The sequence below is a fragment of the Electrona antarctica genome (assembly GCF_951216825.1).
Source record: "Electrona antarctica genome assembly, chromosome: 6".
NCBI classification, from domain to species: domain Eukaryota; kingdom Metazoa; phylum Chordata; class Actinopteri; order Myctophiformes; family Myctophidae; genus Electrona; species Electrona antarctica.
The window spans coordinates 10,496,845-10,521,295 of record NC_136811.1 but is presented as its reverse complement, the minus strand read 5'-3'; the positions used below and the strand labels follow the sequence as shown (position 1 = coordinate 10,521,295).

Below are 24,451 nucleotides of genomic sequence, written 5' to 3'. Positions count from 1 at the left end.
GTTTTTAAGGTAGACTATACAGTACCTGTATACCAAATGCAACTCAATGAGTTGCATTGGTGTGGTTTACCTTAAAAACAATGTCCCAACCCTTTGGTGTGGTTTAGGCTTAATTAAACAAACTGATGGATGGGCATACAATCATTCCTGAGCTGTCATTCTGTGCATTTGGAAAATAAGGACGTTTGCGTCATAGTCCCATTTTTGGACTGAGGTCGATTCTAAAAGAAGGAAAAAAAATTTTAAATCCTAAAGGTTTTCTGAAAAACCTATGTTGCTATGTCAGTGGTGCTCAACCTTTTTCATGTCAAGGACCACCAGAATTATCTGTATTTGGCTGTGGACCCCCCCCCCCCCTAGCACGGCACTCTGTGCCACGCTATGAGCTTGTAGATCTGCTATTTTTGAATAGCTAAAAGTATAACGTAATGCTTAAAACACAAGGGGTTCCCGTCCAGACTGGTTTAAATCCTTGACCAGCATTAGTCTATATACCTAGTCCAGGAATTGTCAGTTATGTTGAAGAAAATACATGAATATTGACTGAAATGATAGTAGACCAGACCGGTGGGCCGGCCTACTTGGGAACGATGCAAGTTGGGAATGCATGCATTGCATGCTCCCATTGCCTGGTTATGTTATGCCCATATATGACGATCTCTGCACCTGTCTGTCCTTGTCCTTCATATGCCCATATATGACGATCTCTGCATCTGTCTGTCCTTGTCCTTCATATGCCCATATATGGAGATCCCTGATGTCGCCAGTAGGTCATCATAGTGTAAAGAAGAGTGATTCTAACTGGATCCCCATATATGCAGTACCTACAGTATATTTGGCATGCATATCTATCCTAATATAAATACAGCACGTCTGTGTGTACGTACTGTACGTCTGTAATCCACATAACTCGAGAACCGTTCGCCCCACCGACTTCACACGCGTGTTCCACACCACCACAGGGAGTGTGCAGTGCCCGGGTTGTCCAGAACCAGCACAAATGCCTTAGGACAGGATCCCCTGTCCTGCAGGCTCTGGACAGATCTCCATATAGAGCGTCGCAGTCCCGCCCCCTACCAGGGCCCAGGAAATGATTCTCCGTTCATTTTCCTCATAGACATTTCAGAAAGTATTTATTTAAAGACGTTTAAGCCGCGGACAAAGCCAACTCGAGTCGTGACAAATCATGACAACAAATAATTAGAAAGAAGAAAAAAACGGCAGGTTACAACACTTTTTTGTTTTTCTTCTTTGTAATTATTTGTTTGGTCCAAAATATTGTTTGTGTTGTCATGGGTTGTCACGACTCGAGTTGGCTTTGTCCGCAGCGTAACCGTCTTTAAATAAATACTTTTTGAAATGTCTATGGGAAAAATGCATTGGGATTCATTTCCTGGGCCATGGTAGGGGGCGGGACTGCAACGCTCTATATATGGAGCTGGGCCTGTTCTGACCTCAGAATGATTGTTCTGTTCTGACATCCGCATAGACTCCATATTTTGGGAGTGCCTGACAAAGAACTCCATATATGGGCATAAAAGGGACACGGCACATAATACCAGGAACTGGGTGGGGCATCCATTTCCAACTTGCATCGTGCCACGTAGGCCAGTGCCCGACGGGCACAGCAATAGAACTTTGGTGGAATCAGCAGTTCCGGTGAATCGCCAATCTGACTGACTCGACGGCGGTCACTCACTGCACTACTGCCTCACTTTGAAGCCAGTTGGTCGGTCGGTTGTATTCTCGAGATACATGAAGTACAGACGCTCACACATGGGCAGATTTCTGCATTTGTACGGTATAGTAGGATGAGCTTCATTTGCACTAAAATAAGCTCCATCATTGGGACCAAAAATCTGTTAATAGATCTGCACATACAGTACAGTAAATGCACTGCAATGAAATTGGCTATAGTGGTATTGGGTATTTTGAAAAAAACACCCTCAGGATGTTTGCGTACCAACCAAGGTAGCCACACTGTTCCTTCATCAGACGACTATTACACTGTCTAGACATTTTAATATTTAATGAGCATTCTAGGCCTTTTAAGCGTTTAACTATTTAATGAGCAATTATGGTTCAAGGTCATGCATTGGGTCACTCACAGCAAGCAGTCACAACAACCCAGATCATTGATATGAACACATACAGTAGGGAAACCGTCCGTGAATGACCTTTCATAGCACCACCATGAGACCGATTTGAAAAAATGTAGAGTGATATTTCCTCCTTGGCCTAGTGGGACTTAGCTTGGCATCTATCACAGTCACACAGTGTGATATTAGTCTGGCTTATTAGCCAGGCTAAGTGGGACTGTGCATGCAAATTTCACTGCAATTCTCCATATGCAGACTGCGGCCATCTTTTAATGGCAAGGTGCTACCTAGGTGCAACTTCCACTGGGAGCCCATTCATCCCAACAGAAAAGTCCTATCTGATTAACCCATTTTGACCTGAGATCAGATTCTAAAAATGTCTTCTACATCCTGACAGTTTTCTGAAAAAGCTATGTTTCTATGTCAGTCGCCCAAAATGGGTTAAACAACATCCAACTCACCAACATTGCAGCTGTACGGAAAGCTTGAATTATTCTCTTTCTATTCTCAAAGTGTTTGTTTCATAAAACTCCACTGTATACATGTTATGAGCTACTTTGTGTCCTTGCAGGTGATTATTTTTCTAAGTGCTGGAGCTTGGATGTACTCGTTAGATATCACTCAACTGTCCTGTGTACCACCTGTTTTGAATTAGCACATAATGCAAGAGGCAGCAGGACATTGCTTTACTGAAAACGAGTGCTTAAACTGATGGAAACATGGCCACGGTCTGCAAATGGGCAATTGGACGCTGCCTGCATTTATGATTTGTGGCATTTTGTTCAAAACAGACCACTTCTCTGGGTGGCCTGTGGCCAAAGATCAAACAGATACATAACGTACGTCATTATCACATGACCATAGAGAGAGATAATATATGTATCGATTTGCGTGAGTTTTGGATGAAATCTGTAGGAGTAGGTAGGCTAGTATAAAAAATGTTTTGCAAAAATTGGCCTCCTGGTGGCTCTTTAACAGGCCGAGGCGAAAGATTCGGAGCAGAGGTTCTTCCTTGGCCTGGAATTTACATTAAGTAGGAGAACATACACTAAGGATAAAGTTTGCTCTGAGAAATCAACATGGGAGACAAAACAAGGCTACAAAAAGACAGGGCCACAAACGAGTGAACTGGTTGAGAGACAATGAGCTGAGGTGGTGGGTTGTGATTGGATGAAGGTGGAGTCAGGAAATGGGTTGATTGACAGAAGATGAGATGATTTCAGAGCTGCAGAGAATGATACAGGGGAAGGATAGATGGGGAGAAATTACATAGAAATCCTCCCAGACAACAAAAGCAAAACTACGTGGAACGTAACAGCGTGCAAAACAACATACTGTAGTATGTTGTTTTTATCGTCAAACCATGGAAAACGATATAGCCTTATTAGCCTACTATAGTATGTTGTCGAAAACCATGAAAGACATACTATAGTAGCCTATGTAGTTTTTCATGATTTCCATCTTTCGACATATAGTATGTTGTTTTTCATGATTTTGGTGAAAACCATGAAAAACAACATTCTATTTCTATAGTACGTCGTTACTATAATATAGTAACTACGTACTATAGAAATAGAATTATGCTTTCATCTTTTTTTATATTATAAATAAAGATGAAAGCATAATGGTTTTTCATGGTTTTCGGCTCATGTCTATACAATCAAGGCCTCTTTATGTAAATTCAGGAGGGAAGACCACATAATCTGATCCCCATCGTAATCTCCAATCTGCCTGACATCAACTCCTCCCAAGCTCACCTGATTCTAACCAGACATTTCTGTGATAACAACTCCTCCCTTATCTCGATGCTCCTCTCAGGCCACCACCAACAACCCATTCTCCCGCTCGTCCTCCGTTGTGCAATGTGCATTCCCCACTAATACACTGTTCTTTTCTACAGCTTCTTGATGGGGTCTCTAGACAGACACCGTCACCAACAGATGCTGCGCAACAACAACGGACCCCAAACAGATTAATTGTTTGAAGGTGTGGTCTTATAATTCTCCACAAGAGCTTTTGAACATTTTTCTAAAGTTTGTCATAAATACTTTTGCCTGATGAAGACCTATATAGTGGTCCAAACGTTGTGGCTTTTTGCCAATTAAATAAAGTAAGTATATGGGAGCTCTAGAAACAAGTGTGTGGATGTTCCTTTTTCCTTCTCCATTTGAAATAAAAATGAAATAATCTAATTTAAATAAAAAATAAAATAAGTTTAAGAAGTGGTGAAAATAGTCTATTTTTCTCTTTTGGGTCTTGAGCTAAAAGGTTTGTCAACCATTGCTTTAACAGGTAAGTCTTTCCCATTCTGTTTGTCTCGAATGATTAGAAATGCACTTATTCCCAAAGGTAACAAGACAACTCACCCTTTTTGCACCTCCAAGTGAGTTGTCCGGACATCTCACCCCGAAAGTCCGGACAACTCACCAGACATCTCACCCCGGTGAGATGTCTTCACTTTCGGGGGTGAGATGTCTTCACTTTCGGGGGTGAGCTGTCTTCACTTCCGGGCACTTTCGGGGTGAGTTGTCTTCACTTTAGGGGTGAGTTGTCTGACTGAATATGTACCCTTTGAGCTCTTTTATATACTTTACTGAATATTTCACAAGAATACTTTACTGAATATTTCACAAGAATATAACACAAGAGTCAAATTCAGTCCAAAGGCTTGGCTATCCATAGACATAGAAACGTGAGGCAGCTTGTATTATGTTACAGAACAAGTGCTTTATTTTCATACCATAATGTAGCTGCAGTGATATTTAACATCTGTACAAATGCAATAAAAGAGACACAATGGAGACAATGCCATTAAAAGACACACACACACACAAAAATGTACAAAGTTATGCAGGCTAAAATGGTTTCATCGATTCATTACACATACAAACAAAATGACAATGAAAATGTATAAGCGCTGAAATGAGCCTCGACATACTGGAGGATATGAAAGGCAGCAAGTGCTATGCAAACATTATTTACAAAAACATGTACCACACATTTACTCCCTTCTCAAAGAAAGGTGGTTGCATTACATGTACAAGATTACAGAATTAATGACATTCTATACAATATTTATAGTTTTTGTTTTTTTATATTTAAAATGATACAATTATAATGTCATCAACTTGTAGGAATTGTTCTCTCCCTCATGCAAAACCCACACGAAACACACTCGCACTGTGCACACTCTCACCCATCCTGAACGCCTGCCGCGTACAGCAGACAAAAAGGACAAACTATTAGGTCCAACTGATCAAAACGAAACGAAACGTGAGAATGTCCTGTCTATAAATGCCAGACGTTATGCTACGTCGTGCAACACCTTCGTACGACGAAGTACACATCGGGCCTAAAAGTCTAAAAAACGGTAAACTCCTCCCAGTGATTCCAGTCGAAGGTACTTTGAGGTCCATAGCTTTGCAGGAGGTTCAATTTGGAATGGTCCAACAATAACACATTGACAACAACCAAAAACTGAAAAACAAGGCAAGTTTTAGCTTTTTTTTGTTTTTTTTGTTTTACAGGGTGGTAATAAGAAAGCCCTTTTGTAAGAGAGAATAAGGTACATTTAGCATTCTCTCAGTACTGTTCGCACCTCTGAGGTTCGCACACACCACACAGAAATGGACAAAAACCATGATGGGGATCAAAGCATTCAAAGAGACATAGCGTTTCTCATTCACACATGATGGAAGCTACCTTTGCCACTGACAAAACTGAAACTTTGGATTCTGTTAGGTTTACAAAAGAAAGGGGACGACGACGACGACATGCTAATACAAAAGTATAGATTTAAAGCTGAAGGGTACATTTACTGAGATGCCACCATACAATAAGATTTAAAGCTTGCAATCCATAACCATAAACAAAGTTAATTTTGTGACTAAAACTACATTTCAACCGAAGTGTCTTAATATGGTTGGCAGAGGTCCACACCCTTACCTACTATGGACATACTCGAATTCCGGCACACGTTCACGCATGACACCGAAATCAAAGATGCCGACACAGTGCCTGCAAATCCTGTACTGCAGTGGTTCCCAAAGTGGGGTCCGGGGACCCCCAGAGGTCCTTGAGGGAGTTCCAGGGGGTACCCAGCTAAATGATAGTTTGGAACCAAATGGACCCTTATGGGTCTGTAACTCTGAGAGTGTCCATTTGGTCCATTTAGTTCCATGTGTACACTCTCAGAGTTAAATTAACATTGATTTTACAATATAAATTGGGGGTCCCAGAGATAGAAATGCCACTAAATGAGGGGTCCGTAGCCTAAATGCATGTAAAACTGGGTGTCCTTTGAAATTAAACGGGTTGAGAATCACTGCTAGAGCCGTACAAATCTTCTCATATGGGGGTCCCTGGCATGTCTCTTCAAATGGGGGGCCGCGGGCATGAAAAGGTTTGGGACTGTATATCTGAACAGTTCCTGTGGTCGGGTAGGATGACCACTACTGGTTGACAAGAGCTATTGCATGGAAGCTCAAATTGGCAGGGTTTCCGTTATAGCTCTGCACTGCAGTTTAAAGTTTCGGTGCTCGACACGGGGCAGGTTTAAATCCCATATGGGTATAGAACGTGAATCTTATGGATTTCAGCTTTAAAAAAGAGCGCATCGGTTAAACGAATGACCCCCATGGTGAGCTCTCAATAGCTCATCTTTATCGTAGCATTGAGGGGAGCACAATGCACATTAGGCACACAGTCACTCCACGGAGCCAGAGACAGACAGACAGACAGACAGACAGATAGACAGACAGACAGACTCACAGACAGACAGACAGACAGACAGACAGACAGTGTCTCGCTGGTGTCCGAACAGGAAAATGGAGGGGGGGGGGGGGGGGGGGATGGGGTTGGACATCGCTGAGAATTCCTCAGGCCTTGATAATAATATGGCTATTTTTTTACCCTCTGCTGCGACAGACAAAGTGCATAGTCAGCATGGCTTCTTCACGCCTCCTATACTAGACACAGTACAAACCCACACAGTGTGTTATAATACAGACCCTCGACCCGTAGCGTTGGACGCCGACGGGTCCGTGTTTGGTTCCATTTTTTTTTTTTTACACCTCCAAGAGTTTAAATGAACACTGAGGATTATCTTTTACTGTGCACTATTAAAAAACACAGTGCTCCAGTCCGTGGTCACGCTGAGAAAAAGAAGCAACATTCTTTGTGCCCGTGATGATGGGAAGGAAGGAAGGAGGGGTGAGATTCTTGTACAAAAAACACACCCCTTAAGACTAAACCACACCCATCAGAGGTGTGGCTTCCAGAGGTACCTTTCACATGAAAGGTTTTGAAAGGTACCTATAGAAGTCAGCCTGGTACAGACCAACAGAATGGGACTGTATACACATTAACAACATAGAAGGGACAATATTAAAGCGCCAGTGCTGGAAATACTCAGATACAGATAAGCTGTCGGGGTGGGGGGGGAAATGTGGAGGGGGGGAGGGGAGGGGGGAGCGAGAGAGGCAAAAAGAGAGACATAGGAGAGAGAGAGAGAACCATTGACGACGAGGTCAGAGGTGAGATGTAAAAGGAATATCTTTTCCTCCTCAGTCAGCTGGTTTTCAGCCTCTCTACATGCAGCAGAAATCCCTGACGAAGCCGCACAAACGGTTTAAAAACGAAACGAAAAAAAGAAAAAAAAAATGTCGCTTATACACCCAGTCAGTGAAAAGCAATTAGTTAAAAGGCAGAAAAAAAAAAACCCACGATAATTAAGGTAATAATAAAAGAAAGCAGATCGACAGTCGCTTTGCATAATAGTTTTAGCTAACAAATGATTTGAAAAGAGAGATTCAGGCACGTTTGTGACACTCGGAGAGCATTTAGGCAATTAATGATCTGCACCTCTTTAGAGAGAGAGCGGAAGGAACACTATATACGCCAGTCGGTTCAGAACCTCATTCCTGTTCATGCTGACAAAATGTTCGGGTCAAACAAAAAATAAATCGCACTTTTTTCAAATCAACTCTTTGGCTTTGTTCAGACCGCTTGCAAATCGGATTCGTTCCGGCTCAAGTACGACCTTCAGGACAGACACGTCCGCACTGTTCTTTTTGCAAGTGATCTGGATCTGTTTTATTCACACGTCGTCCACCTGTACTCGTGCGGCAATAGCTGATCTACAAGCTCACAGCGTGACCGTATCGCATTGTGAGCTCACAGGCCAGCTATTTCCGGTGAGCAAAACGATGAAGTATGAATCAGGCTATTATTGTTATTCTTTTTAGAAATCAATGTTTGAATCGCATTTCACACAACCTAGGAATGCGCTTCAAATCTGCTTAGCAAAAAAAATCCATGTGTTTTCTTTTTGCTGTTTTGATTCCAATTCGGGATGGGCCAAAAATATCAGATTTGGGCTCCCAGTGTGAACATAGCCTTACAGACTTTAAGTCCCAATCACTTCCTGGTTCCATTCAAGGACTGTCTAAAGAGGACGAGACGCGAAGACCGTACGGGCGACGCCATGTTGCTTATGGTGCTCCATGGAAGGAAAGAAACATGCGCAGTTGAGACCAAGGAAGCTGAACGCAGAAGTGTTGGCTGCATATAGCCCATTGCGCATGTTTCTGTCCTTCCATGGAGCACCATAAGCAACATGGCGTCGCCCGTACGGTCTTCGCGTCTCGTCCTCTTTAGACAGTCCTTGGTTCCATTCACTCTCTCCCTCAACCTGACTGTGGGAGACAGAAGGCAGAACAAAACCCACACAAACACAGATGCACACACAGACCCACACACACACAGACGCGCGCACACACACACAGACACACGCACGCACGCACACACGCACACACACACGGACGGACGGACACACACACACACACACACACACACACATGCTGGGAATTTATATCCATTTGGAATTTGCCACTAGAATCCAAACAAAACGTGGACCCTTTAGACGCAGTTATCATCACACACACACACATACGAGAGGCATGGGTTCTTCTTTTAAAGCTTCTGATTGGTCCTGGAGAGCGGAGGGAGTGGGGCTGGACTCCCCCGAGCTGCCTCTCTATAGTATCACAGTGTAGAGTTTAGACAAAGCTGGAACAATAGAGCGTGTGTCCTCCTCGCTTCAGACCAGACCCACTGGCTTGGCCAGACTGATCTTATCTTAGTTAGGGCGGACACACGCGCACACGCACGCACACGCACGCACACACGCACGCACGCACGCACGCACACAAACAAGCATGCACGATCAATACTGGGATGTATTGCTTCAATTTGAACAAATGGTATTTTCAGTATCACGCGCACGCACAGTCACACACGCACAGTCATGCATGCACGCACGCACGCATGCACGCACACACACACACACACACACGCACACACACACAGAACAGTATGAGCCCAAGCACTCCTACGATAGTGTCCGAACACCATGGTAGGGGCGTGGTTTAACAGTCTTTCTAGGAAAAAAAATACCAGCTTCTGTACTCCTTTAAAAACTATGATGGCAACCGTTTGACTTGGTCTGGGTACGCAACCGAAAGGCAGTAACATCACACACAGGCAGGCACGCACGCACGCACGCACGCACGCACGCACGCACTCACGCACGCACGCACGCACACACAAACGCACGCACACACACACACACACACACACACACACACACACACACACACACACACACACACACTTCAGAGTCCTGTCGTGAATCTAACAGTATTCTGTGACATTCAGACACGTCCTCTAAACATCAGTTGCACAAAGTGGGATGGGCCGGGCGCCGCGTCACAGAGATGACCACTCCCACTATCCCAGTCCCTTTTCATTGCGGTGCCGTGGCGTGGCGCGGCGTGCGTACCGAGGCCCCGGCTTGGTACCGTCGTAAAAGTCCCAAACTCAACGACCACCGAAAACCAAACAATTATCTCACTGTGTTGACGCTGCACCTTTTTGTCTTTTCTTCTTCTTCTTCTTCTGCCAATCTCCCTTTAAGCTAGTCGGTACAAATAAGAACTAAACATAAACAAGACATACTGACGAACCGCGTCGACAAAACGGGTGAGAATGTTAAAGGAGTTAATAAGATTCTATAAAAATACATTTGCTACTGTAAAAAGAGGAGCCTTGCTGGGCTTGAGAGGTTTGTCTTGATGGGGTGGGTGGGTGGGTGGTGGTGGTGGGAGGTCCTGAACGTGGGAGGCAGCGTGTACGGCTGTAGTGATAGGTGGAGGAGGGTGGGGGGGGGGCGGGGTTAGAGGGCCTATGGGGGGGCTGAGGCTTTAGTCCATTGGTTCTCAAAGCGGGGGTCCAGGCAGGGTCCCTTTTGGGTTCCGTGAGGAGGGGCTCCACATGGGACCGTGTCTATAACTCTGAGACCCCTTTTCCACCGGTTGGTTCCCAATGGGAACCGGTTCTTTTTGGTTCTTAGTCCATGAGCCAGAGCTCCAAAATTGGTGGGAAAAACTAGACCTATATTAAATTGTTTATAGGATCAATAAAAGTAAATTCATGATACATGATAACCCCTCCACAGTAGTAGCTTTTTCATATGTTCGATTATTTTGCGTATTTTCCTACATAATGCCTCATTTGCATTTAAAAATGTAAAATTTGTAATACAATAAATCATTGTCTTCGTGTAAGTACTCAACTGGGGAAGTGTCATGGTGATAACAATCTAATATAGGTATGGTTTTGCCCACTCAATTCATAATTAACGTTCCAATTTTGGAGCTCTGGCTCATGGACTAAGAACCACAAATAATTGAACCGGTTCCCATTGGGAACCAACCGGTGGAAAAGGGGCCTGAGAGTGTCAAAACGGAGCCAAATGGACCCGAAAAGGGTCCATTTGGCTCCGTTTGTACACTCAGAGTTACAGGAGGGGGAGGGGAGGGGTCCTTGAAATGAAACGACGACGCTTGAGAACCACTTCTTTTTCCTAGTCTCTCGTCGCCGCTCTCCTTTTAGTGGATGGGGTTAATGTCTGTGCGGTGGTTGGGCTGTCCTCCGTGGACTCCGGCGCCCCCTACGGCGGTGGTGGAGGTGGTGATGGTGTTGTGCTGGATGACTTGCTGCTGGGAGCACGCCCCCGGGGTCGGGCTGCCCGCCGGACTGCTCTCTGGACCTGGCAACGCAAACAGGACACACGTTAAGGGCCTGACGTCGACATTTTAAAAAATGACTTCAAAATCCCGAAAAACCTTATGTTTCTGTATCAGTGAGTGGTGCTCAATATTTCATGTCAAGGACCCCAGAAAATATGTAATATGCCTCCGCCCCCCCATGTGAAAATATGTTGTTCCAGGGACCTCCCCAGAAGAAAAGATTTGAGTTAAAAATGTTCACTCTGTAATAATATATATTCAAAGATTTAGGGGTCCTTGACATGAAAAGGTTTGAGAAACCCTGTTCTATTTCTTACACTTGGACCCACATAGCCAGTGCGTGCGTGCGTGCGTGCAATTATTTCCATATCGCTCATAGCAGCTCTCTCTCAAAATGAAACACACACACACACATAAACACATACACGCACAAAACCTGTTATCATTAAGATACACCTTTATTAAACGCAAAAATATACACGACACACAAACATCCTCAACATCTCATAGAAAACGTTGCGGTCGTACATTTCAGTAGGCCTATAATAGATCAGACTTTTATAGCCGCCATGTCCAGAACAGCAGGATTTACAGTCATTAAACCACCTGTCTTCCCCCAACAGCCCATAAGTGCATAAAGCAATAAAAAAAAAAGAAAAGAAAAGAAAAGATGAATCATAAAAAAAAACAAAAAAAAAAAAAACCTCCATAAACATGGCTGACGACTTGGGGACACCATTGGCAGTGACATGTGCACACAGGAGGGACTCATCAATGTTAACGAACGTCTCTGCCCCCGCCGCGCCCCGCCTCAGAGTCTCCTGAGCTCCGCCGGGCCCCGACGCTATAAAAGAGCCATTCAGCCGTGAGAGGGGAAGAGTGAGCCTGCTTTTTCCTTGCGCTCCCACAACAAGCCGCACAGGGAGGGAGGGAGAGTCACCGCCCGCCCTCTCTCGCCCTCCTAATTACATGGAAATGTCACTCGTATCCATATCGGAGGGGAGGGGGCGGGGCTGGGATGACGTCATTGCTGCTGCTGCTGTTGCCCCCGGGCCTGGCCCAGTAATCAGCGGAGGTCCTGGGAGGTTAGGGAGGGAGGGAGGGAGGGAGGGGCGTCCCGGGGACTTTGGATGGGCGTCCGTCGGGGCCTCGACTCTGACGTCTTTTCTCCTGCCCCGAGTGTCTGTCTGTCGGCGGTCCTCCAACGGTATAGTACAGTACAGTACAGTACACCCCCCCCCCCCACACACACACACACACTCCCATGGAAAAATAGGGCTCATAGGGAGGGAGAAACGGGACGGGATTCAGACGACTATAGCGACGGGACTCACACCAGTCCAGGCCCGCCCGCCCTCCCCCGCGGCCGTTAAAAAACAAGGTTTTTTTACGGTATGAGTCCAGGGTGGTCCGCCTGGGGGGGGTTGTGGCGGCGCCGATCGAAGGCCGCATGCCAATTTTTTAGACTGTCCATCAGTCAGACGGCAGGTCACCACCTGGCGTGGTGGTGCATGGTGGTGACTGGGTGACTGGTGACTGTATGCATGCATGCAGCGCCCCGGACCAGCCACCAGGGTGCCCCGTCGTTCACACACACACACACAGCGGTGTGGTTGTTTGTCCCCACTGCGAGGACAATTAAGGCACGCAGGTGAAGCTGTTTTCTTTTAGAGGTTTCTGTGTTGTGTTTGTGCTGCGTGTGTGTGTGTGTGTGTGAGTATAGCTTACTCACTGAGGTAACCTTGGGACTCTTTATGCATAGTGGTCATAGGACAGTCCTTGTGGGTGAGGAGGAGCTGTTTGAGCTGGGTCACCTCGTTCTTCAGCATGGTCACTTCGTTCTGCAAAACACAGCACGCACGCGCACGCACACACACACACACACACACACACACACACACACACACACACACACACACACACACACACACACACACACACACACACACACACACACACACACACACACACACACACACACACACACACACACAATAAACATATTTTATTAATAATACATAAAAAAGCAAGGCTTTTGCAGACCTACAGGCGACAGGTGCGTAGGAGAAGGACAGCCAAGTGCCCGGCGGTACTGAAAAAGAAGAAACTCCTGCACACTGTTTTCAAATGCAGTACTGCATGTACAAGTACTTTATTAATAATACATACAAACTATTTAAATGCAATTTGAATGCCACAGACGAATAACAGTCTAAGTCCACACTATTGATCCATAATGTATAAATGATAGATAAGGGTTCAGGACAACGAGGCCTTTTCGTGGAGGGGTCAGAATGAAATTTGGACTTAGACAGTTTTTCGTCTGTGGTACTAATGATGAAGATACAAAAACAGTGTTCGTGCCCCTTCTCTTAAGCTCTTTATTCTGTTCTTTATTTTATTTTGTTCTTTTGTTTTATTGTTTCGATTGCTGCTTTCAGGTCAGCGACAATAAGGATGACAGGCTGTATAACTAAGTCTCTCCAGCACCGGAATCAAATGATGCGGTCTCAGGATCACAGGAGCTTTGGCTTTAACCCATTTACACCTGAGAAAAGATTCTACAAATGCCTTCTAAATCCTGACCGTTTTCTGGAAACCCCTATGTTTCTGTGTCAGTGGTTCTCAAACATTTTCATGTCATGGATCCCCAAAAATATATGAAATTTGCCGCCGACCCCCATCTGAAAATATGTTGTTCCAGGGACCCCCCCCCCCCCCCGGGAAGCAAAGATTTGAGCTAAAAAACGATCGCTCTGAAAGAATATATATTCAAAGATTTGCGCCACACTTTCACAATTTCCACCGAGTGCCGCGCTACGAGCTTGTAGATCTGCTATTTTTCAATAGCTAAAGTATAACATAATGCTTGAAAACACCAAAAGGGGTTCCCCATCCAGAATGAGTTAAGCGTTGTTGTCCTGGGCTTTGATGCTGTTGCTCTACGTATTGAAGCTTAATATTCTTACTGTGTTGTTTTAAGTTGCTCTGAATAAGAAGCAACCAGGAAATACTACAGTGCAGCTCTTGTGTGTGTGTGTGTGTGTGTGTGTGTGTGTGTGTGTGTGTGTGTGTGTGTGTGTGTGTGTGTGTGTGTGTGTGTGTGTGTGTGTGTGTGTGTGTGTGTGTGTGCACGCGCGATTTCACTTTCACAGGAACCCAGTCGCTAGGAGCATTCCATGTTCCCGAGGTAGGTTTATGACAGCTAGCTGTCTGCCAACTTTTGCACAAGAGAGAGAGAGAGAGATAACAGACAAGAGATTCTAATCTAAAGTAGGATATAGTTCATCTATCAAGCCTGGCTTTGTTTCCACAGTACAAACTTGCCATTCATGTAAATGCTACGGGCCGCGCAAAGGCCTCCGGAATCAAAACAAAGCCATTGTTGTGCATGCACAGACGTTTCGGAAACACCTTGCACCTGTTCTCGCTTTCCATTTTTCTCACGACCGTTTCGTTCAATGACAAAAAAAAGAAGCGAACGTCCGTTTTGGGAATGGAAACAACATGGGGTTTCCCTGCTTCAGTGAAGATATATGGGCTCCATTTTCGTCACCGCTAAACCCCTTTATCCCTAAACTTCTTTGCCTTTTTTTTTTACTATTTTGCAAAACATTTTTGAATAGTTAAAATGGCCAGTCTACAAGCTCACAATGTGTCAATGTAGATTGGCTAGTTGAACTATTCAAAAATGTTTTTCAAAATAGTAAAAAAAAAGGCAAAGAAGTTTAGGGATATGGGATTTAGCGGTGACGAAAATGGAGCCCATAGCGTTCACGCTCTTTACCAGTTTTTAGCCCAAAACAGAAATTTGAATCTGAAATCTCCCCGGGAACCCACATTCGTGAAAATAGCCGATCTACAAGCTCACAACACGTCGCATAGCGATGTGTTGTGAGCTTGTAGATCGGCTATTTATGGAATTTATGGAATTTCCTAGATTTCTGTTTTTTTTATCCATGAAATTCTTTAAAAATTAATCTTTGAATTTGTTTGTAATGCATTCATCAGTTTTTCCTTTTTTTGGGGTGGGAAATGTTTTGAAATAATAATAAAACACACAATGTCGTAAACAAAAAAACTCTTGAGAGCGTAAAATGAAACCAAATGGACCCGTACGGGTCCATTTGGTTTCATTTTACGCTCTCAAGAGTAAAATTATTGTTAAACATCTGCATTACTTAATATCTCCTACTGATGTTGGCATCAACACGGCATGGAATTGTGGACAAAAATCTCGTCCAGCGACAAGAAAACGTTCAACGTTTTGGGTCTAGTAACCACGGCTCTCTCTATAGGGCCTTGCAAACTGGGAGCGATAAGACGCGCCTATAGTTCATTTTCAATGAGACCTGCGTTTTTGCTCGGAGAAGGTGCGGTGCGACAACAACGCAAGCGTATTTACGTGAGCGCGGCCCCCGTGAATTTGTTGCGCGCGTGCTCGTTACCTGCACGCGACTCACCAGACCGGGATTCTGTTTACCTTTTTGTTTTTTACGCTTGCGTTGTCGCGCCCCTTCGTCAACGGACATGGAGGAGACCTGTTGTTATCCAGGCAACAACAACAGCGCCTGCGTTCCTCGCTTCACGTTTGCAAGGCCCTTTTAACACATTCCGTACATAGGACGTCTGGAAACATCATAGGGAATCGAACCGTCGGGTACATACGACGTCTGTAGACGTCCTAGCGCGTCCTCAATGATACCGGGCGAGATAAGAATATTCTGAATTTTTTCCTTTTTTTTATTTGTCAGTTCTCCTTTCGGCTACCGTATGCTACGCTCTGAGGTCATGTTAGATTACCGTTGACTTAGCTGTTAGCGCGGCAGAAAGAATGACTCGTCTCTCCTAATCCAGGGCGCTCTCCGTGGTTTTGAACTGATCGATATACTAGCGCTTCATTTCTGCTCCTCATCCGTCTCTCCCGCAAAATATGAACGCTTTTTGGATCATATATCGTATTGTTTCCGGGTCGTGGGTTTCAGAGTAAAAGCGGCCATGTCTTTCCGGCACCCCAGAGCTCCTATTTTGAAGGAATCCCGACACCGATTGTGATAACCGTACCTGAAGCTGCATGTTGGTCTGCGTGAGCTCCTCCGCCTTCTTCTCCAGCGACATCACCCACACTTTCCTCTTCTGGCGGCAGCGCGTGGCCGCCGCCCGGTTGCGCTCCAGGAACTTCCGCCGGCGCTCGTCCGGGTCCTCGTCCACCACCCGCCGCCGCCGCCCGCCGCTGGGCGGCGGCGACTGCAGCGTCTGCGTGGGCTGCATCTGCTGGGCCGCGGGCGACATCTTTCACACGGAAATACATACAACGACGACGAGGAGGAGGAGGAGGAGGGGGGGGGGGGGGGGGGGGGAGAAGAGAAAAGAGGAGAGAAGAGGACAACAGGAGGACATCAAGGTCACTTTTCTATAGTGCTTATCCCTCCTTAAAAAGGACGGCGGAGCGGAGGCACGTCTGACACTGTTTTACTAGACATGCCACGACGACTCAGACGCAGCGCGGGGCGCGGGGGCCTGGCTGGCTGGCGGCCAAGCCACCTGTCTACTGTCACAGCAGCAACCCGCTGCACTGTCTGTCTGTCTATAGCGGCCCTCCCCTCCCCCCTCCCCTCCCCTCCCCCTCCCCTCCCCCAATCCACACACGCAACCTATATATATTAACCTCCCCGCGGCTATTCCCTGTCTGGCAGCGTCCCTATAAGAACAACATCTGGTCGTGACACGTGTCGTGTATGTAAGGGGGGGGGGGGGGGGTGGAATGACTGACTGCCTGACTGACTGATTGGAAACCTGACTGACTGACTGGGCCTGATTCACTGGGTTGGAGGAGCCGCTTGGCCTTGTTAACTTAGAGGTGTCGCAGAGAGAGAGAGAAGGCGAGCTTTTTCCAACCGCTCCCACTTCCACTCAGACTTACCGCCGGTGGACGCAACGTCGAAAGAGGCCGCCGTAACTACCGCGCCGTGCGCGCCCAACCGACTGACTGATCTTGACATAAACTTGGCACAAGGTCAGCTGTTTTTCAGCCTTCCCAATCATTACCATTTTTATGAGGACCAACGGAAAATACAAGGCTCTTTGATGGCCGCTGTGTACACAGGCACCGAGTGTTGTTTTAATGTCTTAATGGTACGTTTGGAGCATAAATCCACCCGTTTCTCGCACGACTCTCGGTGAGTCCTTCATCTAATATGTACGTGGGCATCGCCCGAGGATCCGCGCTGGGCTGGGGCGACGTGAGGACGAATAGGGAGATTCGGATCTCGATGTCCTTTTTACGTGGCGGGGGAGACAACGCCTCTGAATCACAGAACGAACAAAAAGACAAACACACAAGCTCTGTCCATATTCATAGCTCATACAGTATATTACACGGCTACTTAACCCGTTTAGGCCTGACGTCGACATTTTAAATATATGTCGTCTGAATCCTGACAGTTTTCTGAAATACCTCATGTTTCTGAATCAGTGGTGCTCAATATTTCATGTCAAGGACCCCCAAAAATGATATGTATTTGGCCACCGACCCCCATCTGAAAATGTGTTGTTTCAGTGACCCCTCAGAAACAAAGATTTGAGTTAAAAAACGTTCGCTCTGAAAGAATATATTCAAAGATTTGTGCACTACATTTTCACGACTTTTCAAAAATAGCAGACCTACAGGCTCGTAGCGCGGCACTCGGTGCCGCTCTACGAGCTTGTAGATCTGCTATTTTTCAATAGCCAAAAGTATAACATAACGCTGAAAACACCAAAAAGGGGTTCCCGCCGCACATGGGTTAATTAGGGACGAGGCAGTCGGTCTTGTCTGTCAGCGTGACTCGCTCTTGTAAACTTTTCGCCCTGTCTGAGACACCTGGAGCACATTGTGAAAGCACGTATAACTGCAGCTTTGGCAGCGTGGAAGAAGAATTAAGGGCGTGGGGTGGTGTGGGGGCACTAGTTTCCAAACGGGCCCCAGGCCCTGAGAACCGTTCACATAAGGAACACTTTTTTTTTTTTTTTAACAGCATCATCTGTGTGACCCCTTCCCACCTAATACCACCTGCCTCTGACTCTGACCCGTGGCTGACCAACCGCACGAGAAATAAAAAAAGAAAATGACCCCTGTGAAAGACTGCCAGGAAAACTAGTACTTGGCAAGCGACGGCACAGCCGGCCCCGGGGCCACAGTGAAGGGGAAAATGTGTTTGACCTGCTAGCTTTTACAGTGAACGTGAAACATAATTTAAGCCATTCTGGGCGGGAACCCCCTTTTGGTGTTTTAAAGCATTATTATGTTATACTTTTGGCTATTGAAAAAAAGCAGATCTACAAGCTCGTAGCGCGGCACTTGGACCTTGTAGGTCTGCTATTTTTTGAAAAATCGTGAAAATGTGGCGGAAATTTGGAATATATGTTCTTTCAGAGCGAACATTTTTCACTCAAATATTTGCTTCTGGGAGGGGGGTCCCTGGAACAACGCATTTTCAGATTGGGGTTGGAGGCCTATTGCATATCATTTTTTGGGGGTCCTTGACATGAAACAGTTTGAGAACCACTGATATAGAAACATGGGATTTTCTGAAAATGATTTAGAAGACATTTGTAGAATCGAACTTAGGTCTAAATGGTTTAAGCCTACTTTTACGCTGTAACCACTAATAGCTGTTTGTCCAAAAAAAACGAGAAAAAAAAGCGTGTTTGCTCAATAGGGCCCTCTAAAGCAGCACCTTGATCCCGTCACGGTCCATTAGTGTGTGTGATCTCTCGGCCAGCAGGGTTTTCACAGCGCTGGTCGGACCCCAAAACAAGGCCAAAAACAGGCCGTATATTTAAATCGTTTTAAATAAATATTTGTGGATATAGTCGTGGTACAATGAAGCTTGTGGATTTACTATTTCCACTGTTTTAAAAAAAAATGTTTGGACAATTTATGAGCAATCTTCAACAGATGAACGGAAACGACTCTGGCAATTTTGCGAAATTTCACTGCGCAAAAAGCTTGGAATACGGATGTGTATGTATATTACAGGAAACTCCCGTTAAACTTTCCAACAAACTCCGGTAAACTCCCGAATTGTACCATCACACCCGTATATTACTGTATATTACTGTATATGCCCGCTAAACTTGAGGTTTACGGGCAAAATACAGTGCCCATAATTGCCCGTTAACTCCTCTTTTCACGCAGTGAATTGCGATTTCAGTATGCTGTAAAGTAGTTGCAACAGTGGTTCTCAAACCTGTTTGGGTTTAATACCCCCTTTCCTGATTTCTGGATCAAAGTACCCTCTCTTTACCCAACATGATGCTTAGAAAAGGAACAAACTATATCTAGCATTAAACATATCGTTGCTGTCAGGCACAAACCTCATAACTCCATATGTAGCAAAGATAGCAGCTTTACAAGCTCAAAACGTTTGAATTTCAATCCGTAGCCGTTTCGGACATCCAACCGATTATTAGACCACCATCCTGAGCACATTTACTTTAAACCATGTCCAGTTTTTTCCATTTTCTCCTTTCTCTCACGTATACCTGGTAGTAGTTTGGCGGGCCTTGATGCCGTCGTAATGGCTGATTTTACACTTAAAATAGCCGATCTACATTAAGCTCACACGGCTATTTTCAGCATGCAACGAAGTGTAAAATGTCTTTTTTAGTTCTACTGGATCTCTTGTCCACTCGTCCCTTCCTAACATTTCAGTCTAGTTTTTATTTGTTGACAAAATTGTCAATAATAGTCTTAGTTTAAGTCGTCATAGTTTAGCTTTCATTTAGTTTCCATTTAGTGTTCGTCAGTGAAAAAAGGTAGTCGACGAACATTTCTCGTCACAGTATCAGTCAACCAAATCAACAGTGGTGGAAAGTAACTAAGTACTTTTACTTAAGTACTGTACTTAAGTACAATTTTGAGGTATTTGTACTTTACTTCTACTCCACTACATCTCAGAGCCAAAATTTGTACTTTTACTCCACTACAATTATTTGAAAACTCTAGTTACTAGTTACTTTGGAGATTTTAATTTTGATTAGAAAACATACATTAACCACTTCAACCCTACACATTTCGGCTATTTTCAATACATTTGAAATAGATTGAAATGGGACATTCTGCAATATGAGTACTTTTACTTTTAGTACTTTAAATACATTTTTATGCCGATACTTTTGTATTTTTACTCAAGTACATTTTCAATTCCGTACTTTTACTTGTAACAAAGTTCTTCTAAATTGCAGTAATGGTACTTTCACTTAAGTAAAAACAATTGAGTACTTTTTTCCACCACTGCAAATCAACACCGTGTCCATCCATGGTGCATGCGTGGCGTTACCTGTGAACCCGAGTGCATGGCGTGGTGGTGCGGCGAGGTCTGGTGCGGGTGCCCCGGGTGGAGGTGGGGGTTGTGGGAGTTGTGGTTGTGGGGGTTGTGCCCGCTCTGCGGGTGGTGGTGCCCGCTCTGCCCGTGGGCCTGGCCGTGGGGTGCGTGGTGATGCCCGTGGTGCTGGTAGCCGTGGGGTGGGCCCTGGAAGGACATATACAGGTTGTCGCAGGTATTATTATTATATCATCGTCTCACATCGCAAATCATTTCGAGATAAAGTTATAAGTATAAAATGTATACACAATGCTAGTAATTTCTTTGTAAATTTCAGTTATTTGTCATATCTGCCCTGTGCACTTTTTTATCACGAAGCCTAAAAGCCAGACATAAATTTAATTTCTATTCATAATGTTCCAATTGCCAAACGACAAGCTCACAACGTGTCGCAGCGCGGCACGTTGTGAGCTTGTAGATCGGCTATTTTCAGCATACAACTAATTGTAAATTGACTTATACTGGATCACTTGTCCACTAGTCCCTTCCTAACATTTTAGTCTAGTTTTTATTTGTTGATATTGTCAGTATATTTAGTCTTAGTTTTAGTCATCATAGCTTAGTTTTCATGTAGTTTCCATGTAGTTTTCGTCAGTGGAAAAAGGTAGTCGACAGACATTTTTCGTCTTAGTTTTAGTCGACGAAAACAACACTGCCTATAGGTGCTGGTGTGGGTGCATGTCTAACCTGTAGGGGGTGCTGGTGGTGCGGTGCATGTCTAACCTGTAGGGGGTGCTGGTGGTGCGGGTGCATGTCTAACCTGTAGGGGGTGCTGGTGGTGCATGTCTAACCTGTAGGGGGTGTTGGTGGTGCATGTGTAACCTGTAGGGGGTGCTGGTGGTGCGGGTGCATGTCTAACCTGTAGGGGGTGCTGGTGGTGCATGTGTAACCTGTAGGGGGTGCTGGTGGTGCGGGTGCATGTCTAACCTGTAGGGGGTGCTGGTGGTGCGGGTGCATGTCTAACCTGTAGGGGGTGCTGGTGCGAGTGCATGTGATGGTGGGACGCCTGCTCCTGTTGCCGCGACATGAACTCCATGTGACCCATGGAGTTCATGTTGCCGTTGGCGATGGCGCCCGGGTGGTGCGCGAGTGCGGCCTTCAGCCTCTGTTGAGAGAGAGAGAGACAAAACAGTCGTGTCAGGTCACCATTACGGATCCCACCCGTTGCAATTGACCTATAGCAAACCCCCTCCCCAAACTGCTATGGTCCAATCACAGCTAAGCATAACATGGGTTAGACAAACCTCTCCACCAGTAGTTTTCCTATATGATAAAAAAATGTTTTTTTAAAGAGATGTCACACACATATTTTTCCAATGCATACGGCAGGCCTTGTTGACGGATTTGGAAGAGATTTGGAAGGGTCTGGTTCCAAAAATGAACCAGTATTTGTAATGTGCAAAAGCCATTACATTTACATTGGAATGAATGAGCCCGGGCTGGAAAGTGTCCAAGTGGGAGTGTCTAAGTGGGAGAGGGCGGGGCTTAGCTATAGGTGAATTCGTATCCCTGAGACGTCCCCCAATCTACACCGTATGATTGGGGGGGGTCCCATCGGTGTTGATTTAACTCTGAGTGTCCATTTTGTACACTCTCTGAGTAACAAAACCCATACGCTGGGTCCATTTGGTTCCTATATCAGTCATTTTGCGGTGCACTCCCTGGAACCAGTGCTTGGTCAATGGATGAAATTATTAGCGCACGGTATGCGCTTTATTCCCCCCCAAAAAACCATCGGCACGGCATACTACGTATATAGCGTATGTACTGTATATGCCACTGCCTGGAACGCCCTCTCAAGGAACCCCTGGACCCCGCTTTGTGAACCACTGCATCACAGCTGTAATGTCTCCCACATAAGAGTACTACTGCACACGATATCTTTGAATCCAGTTCGTGACCCATATTGGAGGTCGGAGGCCCCGCTTAGCTATTTCCAACCGCTGCCATCCCTCGGCTGTCCTGTACAATCAAGTTGAAATGCCCTAAAAAACAATCTTCAGGAATGGAACATCATTCGCACACCGAGAAGGCAAGGCGAGGCACAGGTTGGTACATATTTTCCATCCATCAGTATGCTGACAGAATGTGTTGACTGTCAGGAGAGGAACGGCTCTCCATAAATCTACGTGTCAACACGGCAAGCAGATCATAGTCACTTAGCCTGTCCTCTGTCTCTCCTTCACTACCTCTCATTCTCTCTCTGCCTCTCCCTTTCCTTCATTGTGACATCTCTACCACCCCCCCATGTATCTCTCTCTCTCTCTCTCTCTCTCTCTCTCTCTCTCTCTCTCTCTCTCTCTCTCTCTCTCTCTCCCCCCCTTTCAGTGTCTGTCATCCTCTCTCTCCCTTTCTCATTTATATTTAGACGTTTTGCCTTGTCTTATTATCCACGAGTCGTTAGCGTCTCGCTGCTCAAGGACACTCTGAGGGGACACGTGTCCATTTTAATGGACACATCATTCACTTATGGTGGGGGAAGCAAACTCCATGACCTTTACAAGTATCAATAATAATAATAATAATAATAATAATGATAATGGCTGGGTTACCCAAAGGAAATATGCATAGTGAGTGGGCGTGTGGTTCTTCCACAACATGCCCCGTTCACTGTGAGCTAGATATTCCGTGCATAGATGTGCCACGCAACTTTCCTTATAAGGCACTGAAATGAAGTGCGGCCTACCAGGCCTTGTCCGAGGCCTACGAGGCCGGCCTGACCGGTCAATTAAAGAATGCTGAATTAACTAGCTTGTATTGGTAACTTTGACACCACAATAGCCTCCCATTTAACCTCCTTGTATAGGCCTATATTTATTAACCCACAATCAAATGTTATTCCATTTAATTCACTTGCACAATGGGACAGTAGTGTTTTCATATAGGCCTACATTTACCTTGCCAGCATCACTTCGCCTCTGAAATTTAATTTAATCATATTTGGACTGCTGGACAGCTGACAGTAGGCTCTCTTCACTCTTAAAAAAGTATATATATATATATATATATATATATATATATATATATATATATATATATATATATATATATATGCTGAAGTAGGCCTAAACATGTTTGTTTAATTTAAAAGTGTTTATATTTAAATGAGATGAAGAAAGTCACCACTCACATCACACATTTCTCTGCGAATGGTTTTACTACTGCCACATGTCGACAGGTGTGTGTGTGTAGGCTAAAGAGGCTTTAGGGAAACAGGTTTGCTTCTAAATGTATTCATGCAGGAGGCCTTACGTACGCAATGAGGACAGGTATGGCTGTGCTCTAGTCTAGGTTGTCTATTTCTATGTTGTTGTGTTTGACAGTTGTTCCCAAAAAAGGACATAGTGTCTGATTGGCTGCCATGTAGCCAATTAGGCTTTTGTGTCCGGCCTAGAGGGGTGTGTTCAAGCTACGTGCAACACAACATTTATTTGGGAAACCCAGCCATTGATAATGATAATAATGATAAATGATAATAAAATCACGTTTAGCCAATTGACTATGATCCCGACAATTTCCGTGTTAGCCGATACCGATACCGAATACCGATACCAGTGTCGCGATCTTGTGTTGTGTTTATAGCTATCTAGCTATATAGCTCGTGTTGTGTTTATAGCTATCTAGCTATATAGCTCGTGTTGTGTTTATACTCCTCACTCAAATGTGCACTTGCAGTTTGGGCAACTCCAAAGCAAACTCCAGATGCCAACATTTTATTTACCTGCCATAGTGTAATTTTCGAAAGGAAGCCATTGGATTCTGTTCATTTCAGTACAGTATGCAAATCAACACACATGTGGGAAACTTAATTGCTTGAAATATGTCAACGTCGCGAACACACAGTTTTAATCTATTTTACGCACAATTTGAGTTGAAAAGGTCGCAAAGACACAAA

General features: G+C 45.0%; 1 protein-coding gene across 1 annotated transcript in view; it reads right to left on the bottom strand.

The window, feature by feature from the left end:
* Positions 1 to 11,047: 11,047 nt before the first annotated feature.
* creb5b (cAMP responsive element binding protein 5b) overlaps positions 11,048 to 24,451 on the bottom strand; it is a gene marked incomplete at its 3' end in the record, with an annotated part of 48,846 nt that continues 35,442 nt past the window's right edge. Inside the window, exons 6-10 of the mRNA XM_079503616.1 lie at positions 21,521 to 21,661; positions 20,512 to 20,703; positions 16,253 to 16,480; positions 12,921 to 13,029; positions 11,048 to 11,208 (exon numbers count right to left, since the gene is read on the bottom strand). Of these exons, the coding sequence (XP_079359742.1) occupies positions 11,048 to 11,208; positions 12,921 to 13,029; positions 16,253 to 16,480; positions 20,512 to 20,703; positions 21,521 to 21,661 (831 nt within the window). The remainder of the gene's footprint in view (positions 11,209 to 12,920; positions 13,030 to 16,252; positions 16,481 to 20,511; positions 20,704 to 21,520; positions 21,662 to 24,451) is intronic.